This window comes from Panthera tigris, chromosome E2, assembly GCF_018350195.1.
Source record: "Panthera tigris isolate Pti1 chromosome E2, P.tigris_Pti1_mat1.1, whole genome shotgun sequence".
Taxonomy (NCBI): Eukaryota; Metazoa; Chordata; class Mammalia; order Carnivora; family Felidae; genus Panthera; species Panthera tigris.
In genome coordinates, this window is record NC_056674.1 from 13,130,887 (window position 1) to 13,157,355 (window position 26,469).

General features: G+C 54.9%; 1 protein-coding gene across 7 annotated transcripts in view; it reads right to left on the minus strand.

Moving 5' to 3' along the window:
• Positions 1-26,469, minus strand: part of GRIK5 (glutamate ionotropic receptor kainate type subunit 5) — a 58,372-nt gene that overhangs the window by 19,086 nt on the left and 12,817 nt on the right. For 5 of the 7 annotated variants that reach the window (XM_042969279.1, XM_042969280.1, XM_042969278.1 and 2 more), the window contains exons 6-13: positions 26,120-26,298; positions 24,591-24,644; positions 24,328-24,489; positions 22,598-22,750; positions 22,103-22,207; positions 21,912-22,019; positions 14,408-14,611; positions 186-302 (exon numbers count right to left, since the gene is read on the minus strand). In XM_042969279.1, coding sequence (XP_042825213.1) covers positions 186-302; positions 14,408-14,611; positions 21,912-22,019; positions 22,103-22,207; positions 22,598-22,750; positions 24,328-24,489; positions 24,591-24,644; positions 26,120-26,298 — 1,082 coding nt within the window. The remainder of the gene's footprint in view (positions 1-185; positions 303-14,407; positions 14,612-21,911; positions 22,020-22,102; positions 22,208-22,597; positions 22,751-24,327; positions 24,490-24,590; positions 24,645-26,119; positions 26,299-26,469) is intronic. The other 2 variants (XM_042969276.1, XM_042969277.1) reach the window with 2 other exon arrangements.

The window sequence follows — 26,469 nt, forward strand, 5'->3', positions numbered from 1 at the left end:
GGGAGTGAGGCCCGGAGCCACCCTGACCTCAGCTGCATCCCCAGCCCCCGCCTCGCCAGGCGCCCATGAGCCCGAGTGGCCCATCAAGGTCCAGCCCGCAGCCTCTGCTGCCCTTGGGGACACAGGTGTCGTGCCCACCACCAGGCTCCTGCCCCACAGCCTCCGCGTCTCCAGGGGAGCCCTACCATGTGCACTCGGTAGAGGATGCTGATCCCCAGGGTCATGAAGGGTTTGGAGAAGTCGATGACCTTCTCCCGCTCGGCTGTGATGGTGAATGCGGCCACAGCCAGGTCTGCCTTCTGCTGGAGGGGAAGCAGGGCGGGGGCAGAGGGGTGGGCCAGGGAGACAGACGGGCAGTTAGGGAGAAACGCCCCGAGAGAGCTCTCGAGAGAGAGATCAGCAGAAGCTGAGAGACCGGCAAAGAGAAAGGATGAAGACAGAGGGGCCAGGAGCCTACACCAGGTCCAGAATGGCACCTTGGGCCCAAAACTGGCCCACCAATGGCCCAGGCCTGGGTACCGAATTTTAGTGCAAACAAATAAAATTCCTCACGGCATCTGCCGGAAGAGGCTCCCGAGGCCTCTTCCCGGCCCAGCCGCCCCTCCCCATCCTGTCAAGTTCATTGCTAAGGCCTTGCTTTAACAACACCCCCCACCGACCCACATATCTCCCACCTCCCCCACCACCCAGGTCCTGGAGACAGCCTGGCATTGGTGTTGAGACGCCCGGATGGTGACCCGTTCAGGGCCCTTGTCAGGCCTTGGTTTCCACTTCTGTCTTCAGAGTCAACAACTCGGAGCCACGTACTATGTACCGACTCTGCACCAGGCTCCACACTAGGTAACACTTTCTATAGATTACCTTGAATCCTCCTTCCAACAGCTCCCAGAGGGCCACTGCTAGCCCCATTTTATAGATGGAGAAACTGAGTCTCAGAGAGGCAAAGGTACCAGTCAGCAAAGGCAGGAGCTGGGGACCTTAACGCAGAGGTGGGACCTCTACTCTCCTGCCACCGGCAGGCACTGGCGACCTACGTGTGTGCATGAAGGCGCCCCCCAGACACAGGACCAGCGCCCAGCCCGACGGAGGGAATGACCTTGGGGGGAGCTGCACGTGGTTTCGAGTGGGGGAGGGGCGCCAGGGGTCCGGGTCTGAGGTGGCGAGGGTGGGGAGCGGGTGGGGTGGGACGCGCAGAAGGGTTTGGGTTAGGGTCTGGCTGGCACGCCCAGAAACCCTGATCCGAAAGGCTCACTTTGCTCCAGCTCAAGAGGACTCGGCCGGCCTTCAGCTGTGGGCTGGACACAGACTGGGGAAAAACCCAGCGCTCCGCACACCCTCCCCGCCACACAGACATACACACGCATGGCACCCGTGAGCACTGCGCACGGTCACGTCTCTGCCACCACTGACGTGTGCACACCACACCACGTCCACACACACGTGCTAAGACACAGGCTGACCCAGGGACGCACCACCCACACAGGTGCAGGCGGACAGACTCATGCCCTGTCCACAGTGCGGGGAGGGGCGGAGACACACGGCGGAAGGGCCTCCCCGGGAGGCGCGGGGCACACACTGGCACACGCGGCCCTCACATGCGTACATACATGACGGAGCAGGCAAGGCAGGGCGCTGGGAAGGGCCTGGTGCGGGAATGGGGAGCCCCGGCTCTGCCCTGAGTTCGCTGGGTGACCTCGGGCAGGGGCTTCCACGTCTCGGGGCCTCAGTTTGATCATCTGCAAAATGGGGATGAGGGTTGGGCAAGATGTCTCACACGGCTCTCCTGGTCCTGGGATTGGGACCCGGCTCCCAGGATATCCCTTCCAGGCATACTGACTCTCCCCCAGGTCTCAACCGGGCCCCAGAATTGACTCCAAATTCAAGCAGAGACCACCCGCAGGGCAGAAATAAGAGCAGAGGTCCCAGGAGACTGGCCCAGGAGACACACACTCACCCAGGAGGGGCTGAGACTGGGCACACACGAGGTAATACAGGTCTGGACAGAACTGGGGCAGGGAGGGAGATGGCACCAGCCTCAGGGCGACTTGAGGGCAGGGAGAGGGCACAGCCCCAGAGCAGAACCCAGAGGCGGCGAAGTGTGGCAGGGGCCCAAAACCTGGCTGGATTGGGGGAATTCCTCGATGGAGACAGTAAGGAGCATTTTGCCCCTCCTTATGCACTTGCCACTCTTCTGACTAATATGTGAACTGCCAGGAACAATGTCAGCTCACACAGGAATCCTATTACTTATAGGTGCCCATGGGAGGTGTGCCCTGGGAGGGCCCTCCACGGGGGCCCGAGTCTCCATTTCAGAAGGCAGGAGGCAGTGGCTTCTCAGATGGGCTCAGGAGGGCACTGCTGGTCCCTGGGTCAGATGCCAGGACCCCACTTCCTCCCTAACGGGCTCCCAGCTCCTTTCTGTCCCATCCCTTGCTCTGTTCCCTAGCCTCCTCACCCACTTGGAGACCTCATCTAAGGCTCACACCAAGGCCAAACCTGCTACTTCCCTTTCCCGAATTCTCCACATCTCCTCTAGCAGCAAGAGTAGTGGTTCTGCTGCAAAACACAACTCAGATCTGTCCACTTCTCTCCATCCCCCCCTCCAGGCCCCCACCATCGACGTCTGTCTCCTGACAACCTCATTAGCCAGCTCACCAGCCCCCCAGCCACCACTCAGAACACCACAGTCCAAGGGGTGCCTGGGTGGCTCCGTCGGTTAGGCGTCTGACTTCGGCTCAGGTCATGATCTTGCGGTTTGTGAGTTCAAGCTCTGTGTCTGGTTCTGTGCTGACAGCTCAGATTCCGATTCTGTGTCTCCCCCCTTCTCTGCCCCTCCCATGCTCATGCTCCGTCTCTCTCTGTCTCTCAATAATAAATAAATGTTCAACAAATTTAAAAAAAAAGAAAAAAGAATACCACAGTCCAAAGGGAAAGTCCCATTTAAAACTCTTGGGTGGCTTCACACTGCACCTAAAATAAAGCCCTTTTCCAGCCAAGAGGCCCCAGGTGATGTGAGACCCACCTGCATGCTGGCCTCACCTCATGCCCTTTCCCCTCACCCACTCGGTTCCAGCTACAATGGCTGCCTTTTGTTCTTCAAAATGCAGTTTCATTCCCCTCCTCAGGGCCTTTGCATGTGCTCTGTAGCTCTTCCTCAATATTCGAGGCTTAGTTCATACCTCACTCTTTCAGCCCTCCCCATAGTGGCATCCAGATCGCACTCACCTCCACCCCGGGTCCTCTTTCTCATATTACCCATTACCCTGGGTTTTTTTTTTAAATGTTTATTTATTTTAGAGAGAGAAAGACAGATTGAGCACGCAGAGGAGGGACAGAGAGAGACAGAGGATCTGAAGCAGGCTGTGCACTATCAGCGCACAGCCTGACTCAGGACTTGAACTCGCGAACCATGAGATCATGACCCGAGCGGAAGTTGGACGCTTAACCGACTGAGCCACCCAGGTGTCCCCATTACCCTGCTCTATATCCTGCTTAGCACTAGTGAAGATGATCCTGCCATTTGCTTATTAACGGACCGTCTTTCCTACTAAATTACAAGCTCCTTGCCTATCTGGTTAGGCACAACCTACACGGAGCTTCCCAACAAATACTGATGGAGCTTGGCCAAGCCTCGCCTCTCTGGACGGCACCCAGGGCTGCTAAAGTTCCCACCATATCCCTGGGCCTCTGGCTCCCTCTCGCGCCAGCTGCTCTCTGGCCTCTGCATCCCTGAATACACCACTTCCTCCGCCCGAGGCACCCCACTCTGCCCTGCAGAACTGGACCCACCCACTCCTACAGGGTCCCCTTGCTCCCTCCCTCCTCTGCGGCACCTTCTATGGGCTCCCCACATGCCAGACCCCCCTTGATCTATCACAGCATTGAGCTCTGTTTGGAAAAGATCTGTTTGCTTTTCGGCTTCTGCTACCAAACCTGCAAAAGCAGGGCCAGCTGGATGCATTGTTGTCTCCTCTGCTGAGAGCCTGGGAATGTCACCCCTCCTCAGGGAGCCTCCCAAACAGAGATAGCTCTCCTTCCGTGTTTCATGGAGCCGCACATGGGTCTAAAGGCTCACACTTACACAGCACGTACCCCATGGCCACCATTTTGGGGCGTCCCCTCCCCACAATAGTCCCCAGAGGGATCCTGTCCTCCCCACCATTGAAGAAACAGAGACATAGTAAGGGTAAGTACCTGGATGTAGCTGACCCCAGGATTCAGAACTGGTCCCCCTCTGAGGAGTGTCACCTGTCCGCTGTCCCCACCCTCCATGGCCGGGGGCATCTCAGGACAGGGTCCAGGTGTGCAACTCCTCTCTGGTCCCGGGGAGCTCAGGAGATGGGTGCTTTGCAAATGACTAGAGTGAGCAGGTCCTTGAACTTCTTGTGAACACACGGCAAACTCGGCCCCCACCCTGTCCCCAGCGTTGTCCCAGGCTTCTGCCTGGGGTCCCCTTCACACCCCCCACTTCTGTCCCAAGCTGTCCTGATTCTGCTCCCCTAACACCTCTGGAATCGCTTCCCTCCTCCTGCCCAGATGCCAGCATCTCAGGACTGGAAAGTCCAGCCAACGGCTCAACTGACCCCAGAAACTACAGCCTGGTCACAGCACTCCTGCTTAAACCCAGCAACAACTCTCATTCTCCTTCCTCTGCCATCCAAACTCCTCACCCGGGCCCCTGAGGCCCTGCCCCACCCAGCCCCTCACTACCTCACCGGCCTCACCCCCTGCTATATTTTGAATGTTTGTGTTCCCCCCACAAATTCACATGTTGGAATCTTAACCCCTAACATGATGGTGTGAGGAGGTGGGGCCTTTAGGAGGTGAGGGGGGCACGAGGGTGGAGTCAGTGCCCTTATCCCATTCCATCCAGAGAGCTCCCTCGCCCCTTCCACCATACGAGGCGCCGCAAGATGGCTATAAGCCAGGAAGAGGGCCTTCACCAGACATCAACTCCGCCAGCACTTTGATCTAGGACTGCTCAGCCTCCCAAACTGGCAGAAATAAATGTCTGTTGTTTACAAGCCACCCCATCCGTGGTATCCCGTGACAGGAGCGCAGACTTAGACACCCACCATCTTGCTCCGTGTACCCCCCGCGGCAGCCACTCTGCCCATTCTGTCTGTCCATCCATTCATTTGCCTACTTGACAGATGTTTGCAGAACACCCACCACCGACCAAGCACGATTCCAGCTTGGGGAATCCAGCAGTGAATGTAAACCGATAATGTCAGGTGCTATGAAGACAAAGCAGGGCAACGTGATCGAACCTGCTGGGAGACGCTGGTTTGGATGCACTCCCCACCGCGGGGAGGTCTGGAGTACAAATGTGGAGGAAGTGTGGGGCGAGGCCCGAGAAGAACTAGGGAGAGAGTTCCAGGCTGAGGGACAAGCACATATAGCCCCCGAGATGGGAAGGGACTTGCAGTGTCCAGGGTGGCCAGAGCCCCCGGGAGGGGCCAGCAATGCAGCAGAGCAGGGAACAGAGCCCTGCTGGGCCGGGCAGGCATGGGATGGAGGCCGGATGCTACTCCAAGGGCAACAGAGGACGTCACATCAGAGGGTGTGAGCAGGCGGATGACGTGATCTGGTCACCGTGAGAACAGACCACAGGGGCGAGAGTGGAAGTGGGCGTCTTGGGGGGCTAAGGAAGTCCGTGGAGATACTTGGGGTGGGGCTAGGTGGTCAGATCTGGGTTTCATTCTGGAGGACAGACCCATCCTTAAACTGCAAGCTCCTTCTAAGGTCCTTTCAGAGCCTTTGGAACCCCCTTTCCTACTTCGTCCTCCTCCTTCCTCCTCACCCTCAATTTCCTAGCACAGTCACTGATTTCCTAAAGAAGATTTTCCTCCACAAGGGGACCCTGACATTTAATCTCTGGAATGAAATCCGGAGAAATCCAAAGGATGAGCCACCTGTAGAAATGATGGGATAGATAGGGCTGTCTAAATGCCCACAGGCCAACCAACCAAAGCATTCGTGATTGTCCCCCAGCCCCAAAAGCCCTCTATCCCAGCTGTTTCTGTTTTGCCATCAGCTCTGTCAGACTCTGCCAATAGGGGGCGATAGCGGGACGCTGCAAGGCTGGAGGAAGAAGGGACCTGCCTGCTCCTTTGGGCTTGCTCTCAGTGGATCCTCCCAGGGCAGCATTTAATCCAGTTTGTGGCTTCCCTGCATTTGTAGAACCGGCCTCACCGGCCTCACCAAGCCCCATTCCGGGAAGCCAGCGCCAGCCAGCAAGCACCTGCCTCTTAAGCTTCCAGTAGTTTCGGTTCTTCTCTCTCAAGAAGAGTTCCTTCAGAACTAGGGAAGCAGCCATTTCCCACCTTGCAACCTCCATGACACCTGGAGAGCAAGGGTGTGCAAACTGCGGCCCTCAGGCCAAGTCCGGTCCATCTGCCTGATTTTGTGAATAAAGTTTTATTGGAACACTCCCGGGCCCAACTGTTTAGGTATTTATTGCCTATGACTGTTTTCCATCCGGCACAAGAGTTGAGTAGTTGTGACCGTATGGTCTGAAAGCCAAAAAGACTTCCTATCTGGCCCTTGACAGGAAAAAGTTTGCTGAGGCCTGCCTTGGAATTCAACTTTTACCCTCGTAGTTACTTAGTTAACAACTTGGTTCCTAGTGAATGACTCTCTGGGACAACCTGTGTCCTGGGAGGACCCTGACTGACGCAGAAATGACGACAGCCAGGTCACGAGAGCACTCGGGCCGCAGGGTCACGCACCGTTCAGTCTCGAGGAGGGCCCAGTAACGAGCACTTTCTCAAAAGGAGAACAGTTAGTCTGCAGAAGAGGGCACAATCCGCTCCCAAACCCCAGAGGTCTGCACCGTGAGTCACCTCCAGGTGCCAGTGTCCCTATTTGCCACCAGCACTCTGCACGTCCCTGATCTGCTGGGTCATCAGGGCCAGGTGGTAGATCAGCTTGCACACAGCTGGCACCTGCAGCGATCTCCGTGTGCTCTGGGCCTCCCTCAAAATGAAAAGCCGTGTGGGTTTCTAGTAAATGGGCTGAACCAGCACACAACTTATCCCCAAATCCCCAAGCCCCACCCGACGTCACCAGTACCAGACAAACAGCACCCCCTCCTCAGAAGTCTGAGTTTCCGCTCCGTGGGGCCCTTTGTCTGAGTTTCTAAGTGTTAATCTTTCCAACTTCTTCCCCTGTCCCCTTAGGCCCTCAGGACGGTGGCTGCTTCCTGCCACCCCGTGATCCCTTAGTTCGCTTGCTACCCTTCCAGTTATCTGGTTAACAACTTTACGTTCAGGTAACAATTCTTTACACCAAATCCTCTCTGTTCAAGTAGCTGTTGTGATTCCGTTCAAGTACCTGGTGCTATTTTTGTCTCCAGATTGGATCCTGACCGGCTGATGTCAACAGCACGTTTACTGCCAACCCCCTTAAATGTGATTTCCTGCTCACGAGATCTGATCGGCGTTAATGTTGCCAGTGGAGCGGACCAGCGTGGCCCCGGGTGCACTGTCAACATCAAGTTCTCTGTGGCCTATGTGATGGCAGAAAGCAAGGAAACAGGTATCACCCGGCGGCAAGACTGAAGACTCCTGGTGGACCTCAGAAAGCGTTATGGAGAAAAAAAGCATTTGCCAGGTCAGTAGCTCACACCAGCTGCCAAGGGCTGTGTTGACTTCCTCCAGCAAAGCTACTTAATTTGGTCCGGCCACCGCAATCGGAGTCACCGCCTGATTACGTTTACAATAACCCACAGTCCTTGTCCGAGATCCATCTGCCTTCCGCACAGGCCGAACCGGCCAGTTGACTGGGGATGAGATCACTACCTCTGCTTCTTTCAAGCCGTTAATGGCGCCACTAATCTCTGCAATTCCCCCAAAGGACGTAGAATTGCTTTTGGATTACTATCCTGGGAAGGACGGGGAATTCTAGGGGCTTCCACTTGGTTCTTTTACGGTAACGGCCCCGACTCCACGGGTCAGCGAGCCAGTGTGGGACTCTGCTGGCTGCAATTATACGAGTGGGACCACGGAAAACACAGGGTGGGTCTGAGGACCTATCGGACCCATTCTGAGTGGAGCTGGGCTCAGACTCCATCTATCACCTGACCACATAAGGCCTGCTGCGGTCCACCAGGAAAAATCAAAGTGATCCGCCATCTATAAAAATGATGGTGGGGGACACCTGAGTGGCTCAGCCGGTTAAGGGTCTGACTTCGGCTCAGGTCATGATCTCGCGGTTTGTGAGTTCGAGCCCCGCGTCAGGCTCTGTGCTGACGGCTCAGAGCCTGGAGCCTGCTTCAGATTCTGTGTCTCCCTCTCTCTGCCCCTCCCCGGCTCACACAGCTCGCTCTTTCTCTCTCAAAAGTAATAAACGTTAAAAACTTTAATTAATTAATTAAAATGACAGCAGGCAGCGGGGCAGGGGTGGGGGTTGTCTATCTAAAAGCCAATCACAACCCTCTGTGGGAGGGGGAGCCTGTATAGAAACTGCTGTAAGCTTTTCCGGAAAGCGGCTGGATAATATAGAACAAAAGCCATACGAAGGGACCTCCTCTTTTACCTAGTCATTCTATTCAGAGAATCAGTTCTAATCAGCTGCAATGCAGACCGTGCTTGGGTGCATAAAGACAAATAAAAATACCTGAAAACAACTAAATACAAAAAAAAAAAATGCTTCACTAAATCACAGTCTATCCACATGGGGATTAGTATACAGCTATGTAACACTCTGTTTAGGTTGAAGCATTTAGGTATTATTTTTGGCCTTTCTGATCGGCAGAGGTTTTTTGGGTTTTTTTTGTTGTTGTTGTTTTTAAAGATTGATAATACCTCTTGTTGGCAAAAGTGTGGGAAATCTGACATTCTCGTGCCCTTCTGGTGGGAATACAAATTGGCGGAACGTTTTCGAACATCCATCTGGCAGTCTCCGCTTAAACAACATCGTTCACGCTCTCTGACCCGGCGCTTCCGCTGTTTGGAGTTTATCCTCCAGGAAGACACCCACAGATCCACAGCCCAGTTGATGGTGGCATTGTCTACACTAGCAAAAACTGGAAACCACCCAAACAGGGGATGAGTTAAATAATTCATGCTCAGCTGCACAATGAAATCCGTATTTCTCCTCTTGAATTTCAGAGAGTCACCTCCAACAACCCATGCCCAGAGACAACTCTTATTTCCCCAAATCCACCAAACAGCTCCTCCCACGTCCTCCCCAGGGGGGAAACCAGACTCACCACCCACCCAGCTGCTTAGGCCACATCCCGCAGTCACCCTTGACTCTTTCCCTCGTGAGCACACCCAACATGGCCAGCACTGGAGTATAAGCCACCTTCTTTCTGCCTTCTGAACCCTCCAGTGGACTTCTAAATGGACCATCCTGGGTCTACTCTTCTCCCATTATGCTCTTTCTCAAGAGAGCAGCCGGAGTGATCATTTTTAAATGATTCGAAAATTAAGGTCATACGTCCGTACAATGGAACATTATTCAGCCCTACACGGGAATATGGTCCTGATCCATGCTACAACGCGGATGAACCTTGAATACGTGGCGCTGAGTGAAAGAAGCCACACAAAAAAGGCCACATATTGGATGACTCCATTTACATGAAATATTTAGAATAAGTAAATCCAGGGAGACAGAGAGATTGGTGGCAGGGGTTAGCAGACTGGTGGTTGTTGGGAGCTGGGGAAAGGGGGAATGGGAGCTGACCGCTTCATGGGTATGGGGGTTTTCTCTGGGGGTCACAAAAATGTCTCAGCACTAGGTAGAGGTGGTGGTTGTACAACATTGTGAATATACTAAACGCCGCTGAGTTATACACGTTAACGTGGTTCATTTTACATGCTATGAATTTTACCTCAACAAATAAAGCAGAAACAAATGAGATCACGTCACATTTCCTGCGTAAATCCTTCCACTGGCTTCGCACACAACGAAAATAACATCCAGGGGGCACCCGGGTGGCTCAGTCGGTTAAGCGCCTGAGTCTTGACTCTCAGGTCATGATCTCACAGCTCGTGAGTTTGAGCCCCACATCAGGCTCTGCACTGACAGCACAGAGCCTGCTTGGAATTCTCTGTCTCCCTGTCTCTCTGGCCTTCCCTTGCTCGCACGTGTGCGCACACGCTCTCTCTCTCAAAAATAAATATCAAAAGGAAGAAGAGAAGAAAACAGAAAATAACATCCAAACTCCTTACCCGCAAGGCCCCGTGATGCAGGCTCTGCTCTGGGACCTTGTACTCTCCCTCACCCACTCCCCACAAGACTCTGTGACAGCAGTAATTTAATCTCCATTTCAAGAGAGGACACTGAGTTCAGAGAGGCGACCTGTTGCGCGGGGATCACGTGGGCGCCTGAGGCTGGCTCCGCCTGACTTGTAACTAGCTCCTGGCCGTAGGGGGTCTCCGCGGAGGCCACCCCGACCGTCCCTCAGGATGGGGCACTCACTGCCCCAGCTGCCAAGGGTGCCGGTGGCTGATCCCTCTCAGCTCTGTGGGTGGAAGAGCTTCCTCGCCCAAGGCACTGACCCTCCCTGAGGACAGCCCCTTCCAATGACGGGCCAGTGGGGCATATAAAGTCCTGGCCCCTCACTTCGGGGCTTTGAGGCCATTCCGGCTCCAGAGCTCCAGCTCCCCCGCCACAGGACCAGTCGAAACTGCAGGGTCTTAACTCTGCCCAGGCCGGCTCCTTCACTCCCTCACAAGGCTGGTTTCCAAGGGGGCCTCCTGCCTGCTAATCTCCACATCAGAGTCTGCTTCCCTGGACCAACCTAAGTGATCTGCTTTGCCCTTGAGGGCGGGGCCTGTGGGCACAGACTTTATGGTGTGGGGCACTATGGCTACAACGTGTGAGTGACAGGTCAGACTGGCATTGTAGAAGATCCTAGTGGGAGACAAACCAGAAGGGAGAGAGCTGGGAGGCCAAGAGGCCAGGGAGGAGGCTGGTCCGAGGGGCCGGGGCCTGAACTCACGGCCACGGCCACGACAGCGAGGACAGGGAGAAGGCCAATTCCAGCAGTGGCCACTGGGTGGAATAAACGGACCGGAATTCAAGACCGGCCTGGGGACAGGTGGGGTGACTGGGAAGATTCCGGTGCCCCGGGCTGGCTTCCATCTGGAAGTCACTCATCAGTTCTGGGCCAGCCTGTTGGGGGCCAGCCCTGGCTCTGCCGGTCACTAGCCGTGTGGCCTAGACATGGGACCTTGGTGCCTCGCTTTCCATTAGAGAAAACTGGGCTGAGACCAGGCCCTCCTCATGGGGTGGGGTTAATACAGTTCAGAAAGCCAGCGTGAGTGGGCATCATCCTGTCCACTCTGAGCTTTCCAAGTACCTGCTGGGTGTCTGGGAAGGACCTGAGGTCGGAGGCACCTGGCTGCAGCCCCGTGGGAGGGGAGGGCGGTGTGGAAATCCCTTCGCCTCTGAGCCCCAGAGCAGCAGTGGGAGGACAGTGATTGTTAGGATCATCAAGTAACACTTGAAAAGCCTCCGGCGTGTGGTGTGGCGTCAACAAAGGCTGCTGCTGTGGCTGCGGCCGGGAGAACCCGAGTACCGCACGAGTCTCCGTGTACTACTCGGCCATCCCACGGCAGGCAGGCAGCTGAGCCTCTGCAGGGCCAAGCCCCGCCCACCCTTCGTGTTCCCAGCCTGCTCCTCCTCCAGTGTTCTCTCCCTAAATGTCACCGCCGTCACCCAGCTGCCCAGCAACGGAGAGGCTCAGTCCTCTCTCCTACGTCCCCCGCCCCAGGCAGTCACCAAGCCCTCCCCCTGTCCCTCCTTTGCCATCCCCCTCCCCCCCTGCAGGCCATCCTGCTGACCCTCCAGCCCAAGTGATTCGGCTTCCTCACTTGAGCCAGTGGAAATCTTGGGGACACATACCAGGAGCCTCCTACTGACGGCCCAACTCTTAACCTGCTCGGTAAGAGCAAGGCCGGGCCTGGCCACTGTATCCCCAGGGTACAGCACAGGCCTGGCACACAGTAGGCCCAGGTATATGCTAGCTGGTTTGAGAACAAACACGTGAATGTATGCACGTGCTGGCCAGGCTGGTAGGAAGAACGTTAATAAGATATAGAATAGAAGGGTGCCTAGGTGGCTCAGTCGGTTGAACGTCCAACTTCGGCTCTGGTCATAATCTCACGGTTGGTGAGTTCGAGCCCCACATCGGGCTCTGTGCTGACAGCTCAGAGCCTGGAGCCTGCTTCAGATTCTGTGTCTCCCTCTCTCTCTGCCCTCCCCTGCTTGCGCGCGCGCTCTCTCTCTCTCTCTTTCTCTCAAAAATAAAATAAACATAAAAAATTTAAAAAGAAAAAGAATACAGAATAGAGCACATGCTTATAGTAGCCACTACCTGCCAGGCCCTATTCTAAGCCCCAGGAATAACTCATTTCATGCTTGTGACAGCTGTGCGTACTAGTGACTATTATTTCCTCAATTATACTGTTGAAGAAATGATGTTACAGAGAAGTTGAGTAACTTCCCCGAGGTCACAGAGCTAATAGGCCGCAAAGCCACGATTCAAACAGGACTCAGGACCACAATCACAGCATCCCATCAGAAAAGCTCCTGGCCTCTGTCTTATGCTTGCCCCAGATGACACCATCAGGCCAAAGCCTCCTCCCCTCAGGTAGGCCTGAGGCACTGGGGGTTAAGTCAGGGGCTAGTCTCCTAGAATCTGCTTATTTCTGGGGACACCGATGAATGAATGGTTCTGAGCCTACAAGACTGAGGACCAGGATGTGGAAATGGAGGTCATGGGGAAGCAGGCCAGTCTGGTGGGAGCTGGGCCACCAGCTCTCCTTGCCCCGTCTTCTCAGTTTCTGGCCTCAGGCCCTTCAAACCCACCCAGGACAGAAGCTTTCAAACAGGCTAGCAGCTGTGGGGCGGTGCCTCGGGCCTGCCCCTGGGGTGAGGTGGGGAGAGACCTAGCCACCAGGACTCCAGGGACACCCCCACTCTGCCTCCACCAGAGTTATTCGGCTTTGTCCAAGGGTTCTGAGAGTGCTTTCAATTGGGAAAAAAGGTTCTGCAGTCAAAACAGCTTTTGAAAATCAGTGCCCTGAGGAATAAATGCCCTTGTTAAGCAAAGTGGCCTTCTCAAGTCTACCCTGGTGACATTCAGGGGTTTGGATGCAGTGAATTATGGGATGGAGGAGACAGGAGGGTGAGGATCCTGGACGTCCTCAGCCAAGTCCAATGTCAAAGCTTCTGTGACTATTCGTGGCCACAGGTCCCTGCTCTGTGCACCTGCCCTAGGCGAGCCGCAAGCCTGGGGCCTGTCTTCCAGGACACAGTCCTGCCCCCAGGCGTTCACCTACATGGTTTCTCCTGCCTAGAATAAATACAAGGAGGGACCACATATTGAGTCCCCCTGCCTCTGACAAACAACACGTGCGGTACTGTCCGTTTCCTAAAACCCTCATGACAGACCCATGAGGCCTCCTTATCCCCATCCTAGGCAGGGAAAAACAGAGGTTCAGGAAAGAGGGACAACTCACCTGAGGATTCAAACCCAGACTGGTCTGACTCCAACAAAATACTCTTTCCACGGCACCCTTGCCTACCACCTCCCACACCCCTGCCTCTCTCCCCTCCTCCCCTTCATCCAAATCCCACCCACACTCAAGGCCCTTCCAGGGGAGCCCATTCTCTCTCACCCTGACTCCCCTTCTATAAATGCCATTTCCTCTTCTCTGAACACATTCCCTTCTTCCCATATCCCCTCACCTTGCTGACTGCCTCACACACCTTGGGAATCTGCTTGGGTGTCACCTCTTCTGGGAAGGCCTCCCTGGATGCCTGGCTGAGTCGGAAGCCTCCTCTGGGTCCCTTCTCTGAATTTTCTCCATCACAGCCCCAAAGGCTGTCTTGTGGTCATTTGCGTTCCTGCATCCTAAGGACACCCTAAGCTTTTGCGAGCAGGGTCCAGGCAGGTCCCCTGTGCTTACTGCTATAGCCTACGCCCAGCATGGTGCAAGGCACACAGTAGGTGCTCAATAAATGAGTTCAGCAGGCAGCCCTGATGTCTGCCATGTGTGAGGCCCTCCCAGCAGGTGCGGGGCACAGTGCACCAGCGAGCGCTACCCCTGTCCTCCTGGCCCAGCCCCGCCTCCTGTAGGAAGCCTCTCTCGACCTCCTCAGTCTTTGTCCGATTCCAGCTCCATGTCTCTTTCTGTTCACCCAAAACATCTCTGAGAGCCAGCTAAGCCAAGGTGGCGTTAGGGGAGCATCTGGCAAGGCAAAGCAGGCCACTGGAGGTGACACATCGCCTCTCATCCCCCACACCGTGCCCTGCCCCATGGTGCTCACCAGGCACAGCAACACGGCGCACCCCTTGTTAGGCGCTAGGCTGGCTGAAGTGCCACTGGCTGGTGGCCTCCCCACACCCACCTGGGCCACGCCCCCTTCCCCAGACCCGGCCCGGCCGTACCCGGTTGATGAGCTCCCCGACCATGCCCGTCCAGGAGCCGTTGGGCTCGGGCGCCCCGTACAGCCCGTCTTCCACCAGCCGTAGGCGGTAGCGGAAGCGCAGCAGCTCAGCCAGCTCCCGCAGCATGTCCACGCAGAAGCCCTCGAAGCGCTCGTTCCCGGACAGGGCCTGGAAGTTTGGCCGCCGCATGACATACGGGTTCTCCTGGGAAGCAGCAGAGGAGCGAGGTCAGGGCCCGGGCGTCCAGGGGCTGCTGGGGGAGCGTGGATCAGGAATCCACCGCGCTGCGGGATGGAGTCACCGCGTCCGTTCCTTGCGCACAAACGCTCAGGGTGCGGAGTGGGCCTGGAAGCTAGGGCCACAGACGCTGGGGGCTTCCCCTCTGGCAGATCACGGGGAGCTGTTTTAATCTCCACCAGCCAACCTGATGCTCAATCGTCTCAAACTCAAATGCCTACCAGGGGAGGCGCGTTAGTAACCTAAGAGTGAATCACACTGTTGGGAGATTATGCCAAACTGGAACAGGGGCTTTCAGATTTCTGACTAGGACCTCACAGTAAGAAATACATTTTACCTTCCAAGGCGAGCCACACGTGCGTGCGCGCACACAGGCACTTAAATAGACTTTGTTCCTTGAAATGGTCCACACCCTTAGTGACTAAGGGCAGCACACCCTGATTATTTTCTGTCCTGCTCTACCTCGCTTTCCTACACGACCAGTAGCGACCCACTGAACTGACTTGATGAGCTCGCACGGGATCAGAGGGCCACCAGGACTGAGGTCTAGCCGACACCACCACCACCACCACCACCAGGGAAGCAGGCCTGAGATGCCAGATGGCCCAATGTCAAGAATGTTGGAAACCTTGGCTGTTTGGTAAAACGTCCTGATTATAAAGGTTAACCACCACACACGTTCAAATACCAATCCTTGTGATGCTTTGCAGGCTAAACAAATAACCTGGGACTGTGCAGAGGTTTGCTACCTTGATGCTTATTTCTGAGGGGTTCCAGCAAACCTTACTGACCCCCAATGCACCAAATAAGCACAAAGGCAGAGGAAATGTGCCAAAGGGCTAGTAAGACGAGGCACATGAAGATGATGTCAGCAAAAAGGGAATCTTATCTTGACACGGTTATTGTCTGAACGGGTGTTTGTATAGTGTCACTTCAGACTTAGGCACAAAGGAAGTTAGGACTCAGGACACAGCGGCGGGGGTAGGTGGGTGGGGGGGAGGCCTTGGCAAGAATCTCCACCATGGTTACCTCCCACGGAATCCCTGCTATGTGCCCAGCCCCTGCACTGCATGTGCTCGCTGGAAAGAATCGCTTTAACTCCTGGCACTGACCTCACACCGGAGGCATCATCAGACTCATTTTACACATGTGGAAACTGAGGCTCACAGAGGTCAAGTGAGGCGACTGGTTACACAGCGACAGGGACGATGAGGCCAGGTCTTATTATAGGCTCTGGATTCCGGGACCACACCAAGCCCCACAGCTGGGGGGTAGTGGGATGGAGGGAAATCAGTGCTTCTCACTCTCCAACGAAGCTGCCTTTCCAAGCCCAAAACTGTGGAACTGGGAGTAGGAATGTGAGATAATCCTAATAATAGCAGCGGTAGCTAGAATTTCTTGCAGGCTTGCTGTGTGACAGCTATTCTGTCGGCGTGGGAAGTCGATATTATTACCTCTGTTTTAGAGATGAGGACACTGAGGTCCCAAGAAGTGAAGTAGTAAGAGGCCGAGACGGACAAGCTGGTCTGACTCCAGAGCTCTGCTCTTAAGCCCCGTGCCAGACAGAACCAAGGTGGACAGAACCAGAGAGCGGCATAGGAGAAGCCAGACAGATGGGGGACCCAGGCCGGACCCAGCATTAGAGCTGGGAGGTTCTCCCCAAGCTCTTTCGATATACAGAGCAGGGAAGCTCAGGGAGGTCATGTGTCTTGTCCAAGGCTACGCGGCGGTGAAGCAGGGCAGTGGGGAGGGAAGGTGGGGCGAAGCTGGGGCTCAAAACCCGGTTCCCGGGCACGTTCAGTGAAGCCCTTGTTCCTTCCACCAGGGCTCAGCTGATCTCCAAATTCAAGGCTGAGGCGCTTGGGTGGTGGATCTGGGTTCAAGGTCTCAGGATCAGGGTCTGAGCTTAAAGAGTCAGAAACAGAGACTGGGGCCTGTGAACAGAAGTCAAGATCCGAAAACAACGATCTAGGACTCAGCAGGGAGCCCCAGACCATCAGAAGCAAGGGTCTTATGGAGCCGCTCATTCAGGGTTTTCAGACTTGTTCAGAGCCTTCTGCGGAAGTACTGCAGACAGTGGGCTGGTGCTAAGTCTGATTCTAAGAATCCATCCCACAAATGGCTGCGCATCTGTACATAAAATGTACGCCCGATGGAATCATGGCAGCACAGCTCCCGGTGGGAACAAAGACTGCAACAGCCTAATTTGGGACAGGTTAAAAAGATTATTGATGTCATCAAAGACTCCTAGGCAACTACTAAAATAACAAGTTCTATCGGATATATTAAGAGAAAAAAAAAAGCCACAGAACAACGTGTACAATATGCTACTCTTTGTGAAGGAAAGACTGAGTGCTTGTACATGCATAGAAGCTTCTGGAAGGATGTGGCCTCTGAGGGAAAAAATGGGCGCCTGGAGGGAGAAGGAGCCCGGCTTTTCACTCCCCACCCACATGTGCTGTTTGGATTCTATTTTACATAGGTTTGTATTAACTTGTGTGTCTTCCTTGATATGATGAATTGTTTTAATTAAAAATTTTAATACTAAATATTAAAATATTAAAAGTTTTTGAAGTAGGATATCTAAATGTATACAGAAACACAAATGGTCAGAAAAAGCCAGAGCAATCCTAAAGAAGAAACTGGAGAATTGACCCTATTGGGTATTAATTAATACTTAATTTACAGCTATGGTATTTGATGGGGCACCTAGGTGGCTCAATTAAGCGTCCGACTTCAGCTCAGGTCACAACCTTGCAGTTTGTGGGTTCAAGTCCCGCATCGAGCTCTGTGCTGACAGCTCAGAACCTCGAGCCTGCTTCAGATTCTGTGTCTCCCTCTCTCTCTGCCCCTCTCCTGCCCATGCTCTCTCTCTCAAAAATTAAAAAATAAATAAATAAATAAATAAACATTAAAAAAAATAAATAAATAAAATAAGCTTTAAAGCTATGGTATTTGAAACAATGTAGTATTGGACCAAAGATAGACAAACTGGCCATAGAACAGGGAGCTTGGAAACCCACACATAAAGAGATACTCGAGGGGCACCTGATTGGCTCGGTGGGCAGAGTGTGCAATTCTGGATCTCGAGGTTGTGAGTTCAAGCCCCACGTTGGGTGTAGAGATTACTTAAAAATAGTAAAATCTTTACTATTAAAAAAGAAGATGCTTTATCACAAAGGTGAGACTGGTGAAGGAGAAAGAATGGTCATCTTTAATAAATGTGCTGCTCAATTGAACATCCACGTGAAATAAATATTCTGAGCCCTTGCCTCACATGGTACATAAAAATCAACTTCACGTGGATTGTAGCTCTAATCGTAAAAGGTAAAATGATTACGTTTTTAGAAAACGAATAGAAGACTATCTTCATGACCTTGGGGTAGGCAAAGAATTCTTAAATTCTAAAAGCATCAGGGCAACTAGGTGGCTTAGTAGGTTAAGCGTCTGCCTTTGGCTCAAATCATGATCTCGTGGTTCGTGGGTTCGAGCCCCGCGTCAGGCTCTGTGCTGACAGCTCGGAGCCTGGAGCCTGCTTTGGATTCTGTGTCTCCCTCTCTCTCTCCCCCTTCCCTGTTCACACACACACACTCTCTCAAATATAAACAAACAGTAAAAAAAATTATAACTTCTAAAAGCATTAATCAAAAAGGAAAAGAAAACATGGATACATGGACTTTAGTAAAATGAAAAATCTTCCCCTTTCACCAAAAGATTGAAAGTGAAGAGGCAAGCCACAAAGGGGAAGATATCTGCAATACACGTATCTGGTGAGAACTTGTATCCAGAAAATAGAAATAACTCACAAATCAGTAAAAAGGTCATATATCCCCATTTTTTTTTTAATTAAAAAAAAAAAGACTTGGATGGGGGACTTTCCAAAAGAAGACTGTTGGGGCGCCTGGGTGGCTCAGTTGGTTGTGTCCAACTCGTGATTTTGGCTCAGGTCATTACCTCACAGTTTGTGAGATCCAGCCCCGTGTAGGGCTTTGCACTGACGGCTCAGGGCCTGCTTGGGATTCTCCCCCTCCCTGCCTCCCTTCTCCTCCCCCCCATTCAAAATAAATAAATAGACATTTAAAAAGAAGACAATTGTCAAATAGCCAATAAACCGCAAAAAAGGTGGTCAACCTGCCTGTTAGGGAAATGGGAAATGGAAATGAAAACCACAATATGGTGGGCATGAGGGTCAGAAGGGTACCGAGCTCAGGGCTGTCGGGAAGACTAACAGAAGCCAAGAATTGGCACAGCACTGACATATCAGCCATGGCGGGTACTATCTTATCAAGGATGAAAGGAGAGCATGCCTTTCATGCCGGGAAAGCAGGCGGCTTTCTTACCTCATGCAATCCTCCCACAGGCCTTCAAGGTGGGATTATTAGACCCATTTTATAGATGAAGGTATAGACTACCTGAAGCGGTAGGGGGTGAAGTCAGGAGGAGAGTCAGGGCTGACCGACCCCAGAGTCACCAAAGAGAAGGATGAAATGTCCCAGCTTGACGAAGACCATCACAGGGTCCACCAAGTGTTCTGGGAAAACTCTGCAGGAGGGAGAGGGGCTGGAGGCTGAGGGAGAGCCCTGCACAGCCTTGCCTCATTGGGCCTTTTTGTTAATTTTATTTTTATTTATTTTTCCTTTAAAGTTTAGTATTTTGAGAGAGAGAGAGAGAGAGCACGAAAGTGCAAGAAGGGCAGAGAGAGAGGGAGAGAGGGAGAGAGGGAGAAGGCTCCACACTGTCAGCACAAAGCCCGATGTAGGACTCGAACTCACGAACCGTGAGATCATGACCTGAACTGAAACCAAGAGTCAGACACTTAACTGACTGAGCCCCGCAGGCACCCCGCCTTGGCCCTTCTTTTGCACCCTAGCTTCCCTGTGGGGTCTCTCTCAATCGTGGTACCAGCCACCCTCTCGGCTCCAGAGCAGTGAGGCCCCACCCCTGGGACAGCCTCCCCTCCATCCCGGACCTCCCCCTGCTCTCCCTGCTCCCTCACACCCAGCCCCTCTGCCAGCCTCAACCCCCACATCAGCTCCCCCTCCCTCCCCACAGCCTCTGCTGCGGGAACACAAGTCAGAAAACACCGGTGAACAAATGGGCAGGTCCAGCTGTGCACATGAGGCCACCGCCTCCACATCCAGTCTGGCAAACATTTCCTAAGGCCCCCTGCTCCTATAGCTCATGCTTCTGGGGATGTCCGGCCCTTCCCTCTGTGTGCTCCCCACTCCTATTCAGCTTCTTTTTTTTTTTTTAGATGTTTATTTATTTTTCAGAGAGTGAGACAGAGAGAAAGAGAGAAGAACACAGAATCCCAAGCAGGATCCGCGCTGTCAATACAGAGCCCAGCTCGGGGCTCGAACCCACAAACCGTGAGATCATGACCTGAGACAAAGTCGCATGCTTAACCAGCTGAACCACCCAGGTGCACCCCCTTCACAGCTTCTGAAGCCCTGTCTAACGCCACCTCTTTTGTGACGTTTTCCTCAAACCTTCTGAAGCTGAATCAGTTCCTTCTTTCTTCGGGGGGGGGGTCCCCTCATTATTTTGTGTTGGAATTATTATGTCCAGGTCTATCTCCTCCATCAGACTGGGATCCCCTCCCCCAGTGCCACCCAACAGTAAGGAAACCACAAGACCATCTGTGACTATTCATGTGCTTCCAGCATTTGTGTAAGGTCTGGTGCACAGTAACTTCAGTAACTATTTGTGGAATGAATGAATGGTGAATGAATGAATGAATCCATCAAGAGAAGCCTAAGTGTCAGCAAGAAAACAACACTGGCTCTTGGACAAAAGGGGAGACAAGTATGAGAAAGAGATGAGGCCTCCAGGGTCATGGCTCAGCTCTCCTGACATCCCCTCCCTGACCTCTGTCCCTGCTTCCCACCTAGGACCCTGTCTCTTCTGGCCCCAGGAAGCCTCTGGATCTGACCACACTCCCCCACGCAGGGAGGTGTGACTTCTCCCAGCCAGCCCAGCCTGGCCCTCAGGGCCCCTCGGTGAGGCTGTTACAAAGTGTCTGGTTTCCCGTCTGCGGGCCATCTGTCCCTCCCCAGCAGGCTCACTGGCCCTTCTCCAGGGGGACACGAGGTCCACATTAGATCAGGAGTCCCCTAGGGGCAGAGAGAACAGCTCTGCGCCGCGCTGCTCGAGGGGGCCTCTGATGTCCTGCGGAACCTGTGGTAATCCTCTCAGCCTCCGCGTCCACGGCTAGGAGCTGGCCCAGCTCACGGGCTTACTGAGGGGCTCTCATAGATGGCACGTGCCAGCAGGCCAGGGACTTGGCTGCTCTGAAGGGCACGGCTGCCTGGCACACCAGCCTCCAGGCCCAGCTGCTCTGGGCCGCCTCCAGCTCACCAGGTCCTGTGCCTCACCCTCTGCCAGACCCCCTGGTGGCCCACTGTGCCCAGCGGGAGGTGGCAGGTGGCAGGGTGCGGGAGAGAGGGCACGGGCTCCGAGCAGGTCGCTCGGCTCCAGCCGGGATTTGTCCTGTGACCTGTTTCCTTACCTTCAAAATGAGGAAAATAAGACAAACCTCATGGAGCGGCCGAGAGGTTTACAGAGCAGTGCCTGGACAGGGCCCAGCACAGCGGCTGGTGCAGAACAGGGTGCTCTGTAAATTGTCGCTGACGCACAAAGGCCCCCCCCCACCCCCCGCCCCGGTCTCTGATCTGCTAAGCACAGAAGCAGCACCCACGGGGGCTACAGGACCACGTCCTTGGCTGGTGCTCAAGTACGAAAGGACTGGAGACGCAGAGCCCGGCGGCTACGGATCACGCTCTGGAGCCTCAGGGACATGACTTCCGCCCTGGCTCTGCCACGTACCTGCTACGGGACCCGGGGCAAGGTGCCTCACCACTCAGAGCCCTGGTTTCCACATCTTCAAGATGGATATTAAGTTGTCACGTGTCAACACACTCAGTTGGCAAGTGTGGCAAAATGACCACTCTAGCGACCGTGACTTCTGGGGGCCAGACACTGTGTGAGGCGCCCTACCTGTGCAGCCTCGTGGAATCCCCACGACCGCAGTCATTCCTATCTCTGCCGTGCGACGGCCAGCTGGCGGAGCCTGTGCCCTCCCGTGTTTCAGCAGCGATTAGGCCGGTGACACCCTGGCCACAATCAGGATTGCTGGGTGCATGGGTCACATTCCCTGCTGGTCTGTGTGCGGTGTGAGCCAAGGGATCCTCCTCTTTCACTAGGACTGGGCTGGGGCACCGCTCAGGAAAGGCCCCTCCACCTACTGCCCCCCCCCAGGGCCACTCACCAGAATGGTCGTGACCACCAGTGTCTTGTTGGCCAGTGTCTGCGACAGGTTGATGTCCAGGGTGGTGGCGTTCATGGCCAGGGTCCGGTTAGAGTACCATACCCCGATCTGGGGCAGAGAAGGTACCATCAGCACATGCCGGCCCTGCCCCCACCCCATCAGGACTCTGGAGCGTTCCCGGGTCTGCTCACCTCGCGGTGGCCTTGCCGGGACTTCTCCAGGATGCGCAGGGTGTAGTTGGTCCTCTGCCCTTTGCTGTTGAACTCGACCCGCCCGGTCAGCCCGTCATACTCTACCTAGCAGGGCGGGAGGCAGGCAGAGGGAGGGGTGGCAGGGGCCCAGACATAGGGCGGGAGAAGCCCAGAGAGGTGGAGACAGAGGAGGAGACAGAGAAGAAGAAGAGAGGGAGAGGGACCAGGAAGGACCGCGGTTAAACGAGAAAGACAACACGCCAGCAAAAGAAAGGAGATGGGACACAGATGCAGGGGGAGGGCAGTGCAGACAGGGAGAGGGAGGTCCAGAGGGGAGCGATGGAGGAGAGGAGGAGGAAGAGGCCCAGAGACAGCAGGAGGTGGGTGGGGTTGGTAGCGGGGGAGAGGGCAGAGGGGCCACAGGGTGGACACAGTTAGTGTCCCAGCCTGAGAACGACGGCCCTGCCCCCTCGGCCCTCCCCGCTCCCCGCTCACCATGCGCAGGTAGTTCATGAGGCTGGTCCCATGGGGCCAAATGTTGGCCGACGTACAGGCCAGCGGCTTCACACCGATTTCTTGGCTGCGGTTCAGCTCCCGGACGGCACTCACCACCACGTGCACGGCGTCAAACATCAGGGCCGCCGACAGCTGGGGTGGGGGGCAGAGGTAGAGCGAGGATGAGGAAGGGGCAGCTCAGGCAGGGGGGCCCCAACGCCCCCGTGGTGCTACCCACAAGCCCTCAGACAACTCCCGTCTCTCCAGGAGCATGAAACGGTGCAGGTCGGCAGTGAGGACCGGTCTCTGAGTGTCTTTCTCAGGGAGTCAGGTGGCAGCGGGAAAAACGTGCATGCTGCCCGTAGCTTTGTGGGAATAGCTCCTCCTGAATCATGCAGCCCCGCGTCTGTTTGGGGACGGGCTGGATGGCCAGCCGAGTCACCTCCACAGGGGGATGCTGGTGGGCCTCAGGGTGTGCCCGGGAATCCGCATCAGCGTGGCTGATGTAGGATGCAGGGTGTGGGAAGAGGGCCACAGCCTGATTATGGCTGGGCGCACATGTGTGGGGGCTGGAGACGAAAGTGCCTGTTTGTCTCCACGCAAAGTGCCAGGGTGGGCGTGGCATCTAGGAGGCAGGCGAGCATAAGGGCTGTGAGCCTGCGCCTGGGAAGCAGGCGGCTCTGAGCTGGAGACCCGGCTCTCCTATTTCCTACGGGAGGCCCAAGTCCCCACCCTGCTCGGAACCTCAGTGTCCTCCCCTATAAGATGGGGATGATTGTCATCTCTGCCTCCACAGGCTAACGTGGGCACCAAAGAAGGTAATACATGTCAGAGTTCAAAACTGCCCGGCACACAGTGAACGCTTGATACAAATTGGGCACCGAGCTGTGACTGAGGACATGGGGCATCTCTGTGTGTGTGTGTGTGTGTGTGTGTGTGTTTGCGGGAGTGTCTTCGCTGGGTTGGTGTGAAGGTCTGAATATCTGTGTTGTGTAGACAGCTGCAGGGGCACACACAAATGTACCTCTACCCACGTTATGTCTGCACCGCCTGACTGCATGGCTCAGGGTCCATGTGCGTTTCTATGCGGTAGGAGTGCCTTGGTATCTTGGCACAGGACTAAACGTCTGTGAACAAATACACCTAAGTGTGTACCCTCTGTATGTTTGTGTTTATTCGACATATATTATCGGACACCTACCCTGGGCTAGGCTGATTTAGGTGCTGGTGATACAAAGGTGAAGAAAACAGAAAGAAAACCCTACACTCATGGAACTTACGGTCTAGATATCCATATCTGTACCTAAGCAAAACATAGAGCATTAGATATGCAAGGACAGGTACTGTGCAGAAAAATACAGTATGGAAGGGAGCTGATTAGCAGGGAGTTTGTCGTTTTTATGGTGGGGACCAAGGAAGGTCTTATAACCGAGGGAATGTTTGAGCAATGACTTGGCAATGAGGGAGTGAGTCGCTAGTTCTCTGGGGAAGCACATATGAAGCAGTGGGAGGAGCAAGTGCAAAGGCCCTGGGGTGGGCATGTGCTAGGGCCATAAAGGCACCTGGAGGAGGCCAGTGTGGCTGGGGCAGCCTGGGAGGTACAGAGGAGGAAACAGATCAGACTTATCTTGGGGCCACAATGTGAGGCCTCACAGTATGTACTTGGAAAGCGAGTGGGGGCGCTGGAGGGTTCTGGCACCATCTCACCAAAGTACAGAAGAAGTGCTCACCGCAGGACCTGGATAGGTGCTGGCTTCACAGTTCTCCCTCCAGGACATGTTGAGGCTGCGCACAAACTCGGGGTAGAAGGGATGTGAGGTGTTAAACATGGAGAAGCCCAGGATGTTGGAGGTGTCCTCCACGATCCCGTCCAGGTGCAGGATGGGGAAGTCCTGGGGCCAAGAAGAAGGGGTGAGGCCAGGGGCCAGGCCCCACATGGGGCAGACACCCTGGGAGGGGGGCGGGGGCCGGAGGGGCCGCGTGGGGTACGCACCATGGTGGTGAGGATGTATTTGTAAAACGCTGAGGTCATTCCCAGCTCTGAAGCCTGGAGGACATGGGGCGGCACAGAGGCGACAGGAGGGGCGGAGGCCCACAGGCAGAAGCGAGGAGACGCCAAGAGAGGAAGAGAGATTTAGAGACAGGCCTAGTGAAGACACCCATGGGAAACACAGTAACAGACACCCAGAGACGGAGACAGGGAGAAGGAGCCGCGCGGGGGCAGAGGGAGACCCTGCTCCCTGATGCTGCACCAGTGGACAGGCGACCTGGGTGGAAGGAAGGCCTTATTGGAGGAGAGAACGGCACCCCCAGATGCCCGCATCCCCCTGGAGGGCACTTACAAGACTGCCTTCTGGAGACAGACAGGCAAAGGGACGCCTTAGAAACAGGACAGGCCGGGAGGGTAACCTCAACTTTAAGCTTCTCCCCGCGCTGCCCCAGAGCCAAGTTGGGGCTGCTACTGTGTGGGGCCCAGCCTGGTCACAGGCCAGATAAACCCCCCCCTGCAATCTTTACAAGCACTTCGCAGCGAAAGGCAACCGACTGGAATCTCAAAACGCCTGTTTGGAGCCCCTTTCTTCACAGTCCTTGAGGCAAAGAAAACTAGAAGGCCTCTCCTGCCACGGTGTCCGAGCCTGTCCCCGCTACGGTCATTAGAACATTACATGGCACCAGCCAGCATCGGCCGAGTGGCAGGAGCTGTTATCGTGAGGCTCACAGCCCATTCCGCGAGAGGAGAGTGACCACGGGTCCCTCGGCTCGGCTCGCGGGACCCCAGCCCAGGCCTGCCCGCCTTCCGAACACGAAACCTTTTCTCTAAAACTTCTTGCCTCAAGGGCCCTATGGATTCTGTCCATGCTTCTTCCTGTACACTACAATCAGTAGTGACATATGGTTTTAATTTAAAAAAAAAAAAGAAAAAAGAAAACTGGAGAAAAATAAATAATACAGATTAGATTACGAGGACGAATTAAGAGCAGGGAAGCAATGAATGATTAATGAATGTGGGTCACTGCTAGAGGGTGTGTGGCAGGCCCCGGTGCTACCCCCTCCCGGGCGCCCTTGAGCCAGCCTGCTTAACTCCAGCTTCTTAATCCACAAAATGGTCATCACGCCTGCCCCGCAGCCTGGGTGGGAGCCAAATTAAAGAGTCCGTGCAAAGTGCCTCCACGCGGCAGGACGGGCACTCAGTGCAGATGACAGGGAGCTCCCCGCACCAGCATCTACTCTGGGCCAGGACCTGTCTGTCCCAAGTGCTTCCCCACCATTCACTCACTAACCCCTCACGGCAACCCACCGAGGCAGCAACTGAGCACAGAGAGGGGAGGCGACTGTCCAAGGCCCGACCACCGGTGCGACCGCGAGGTGGCCAAGCTGAGACAAACCTCACGATTATCATCTGCTCATAGGAAGCGGGTCTCTACCGTGTGACCCCTGAGGCCCGTGGGCATTGGGTGACTTGCTCTGTCACCCAATGCTTCTGCCCCAACCCTGCAGAGAGACAGAGACTGGGGGACTCACTTTACGGAGGATGAGGTGGGAGATGGACGCGTTGGCATCAATGATGATGGTGGACACCTTGTCGTCGCGGATCTCCTTGAGCAGTGGCGTGGGGTCCCGGCTGTCGTCCAGCATCCTCACTGACAGCGTCTCCTTGGAGATGAGGAAGCCACGCACTAGCTCCTCCAACCGCAAGAGGCCTGGGGGAGCAGGAGGGCCCGGGTTAGGGTCCCTGTAAGTGTCCCAGGGTGACTTCCTCCTCCTCCAGTGTAGGGGAGCCCAGGAGGGGACGAGGGCTGTACTGCCCAGAGCGTGGTCGGCTCTCTTGGGATACTGGGCCCGTGGACCCTGTGCTCGACCTCCACACACCT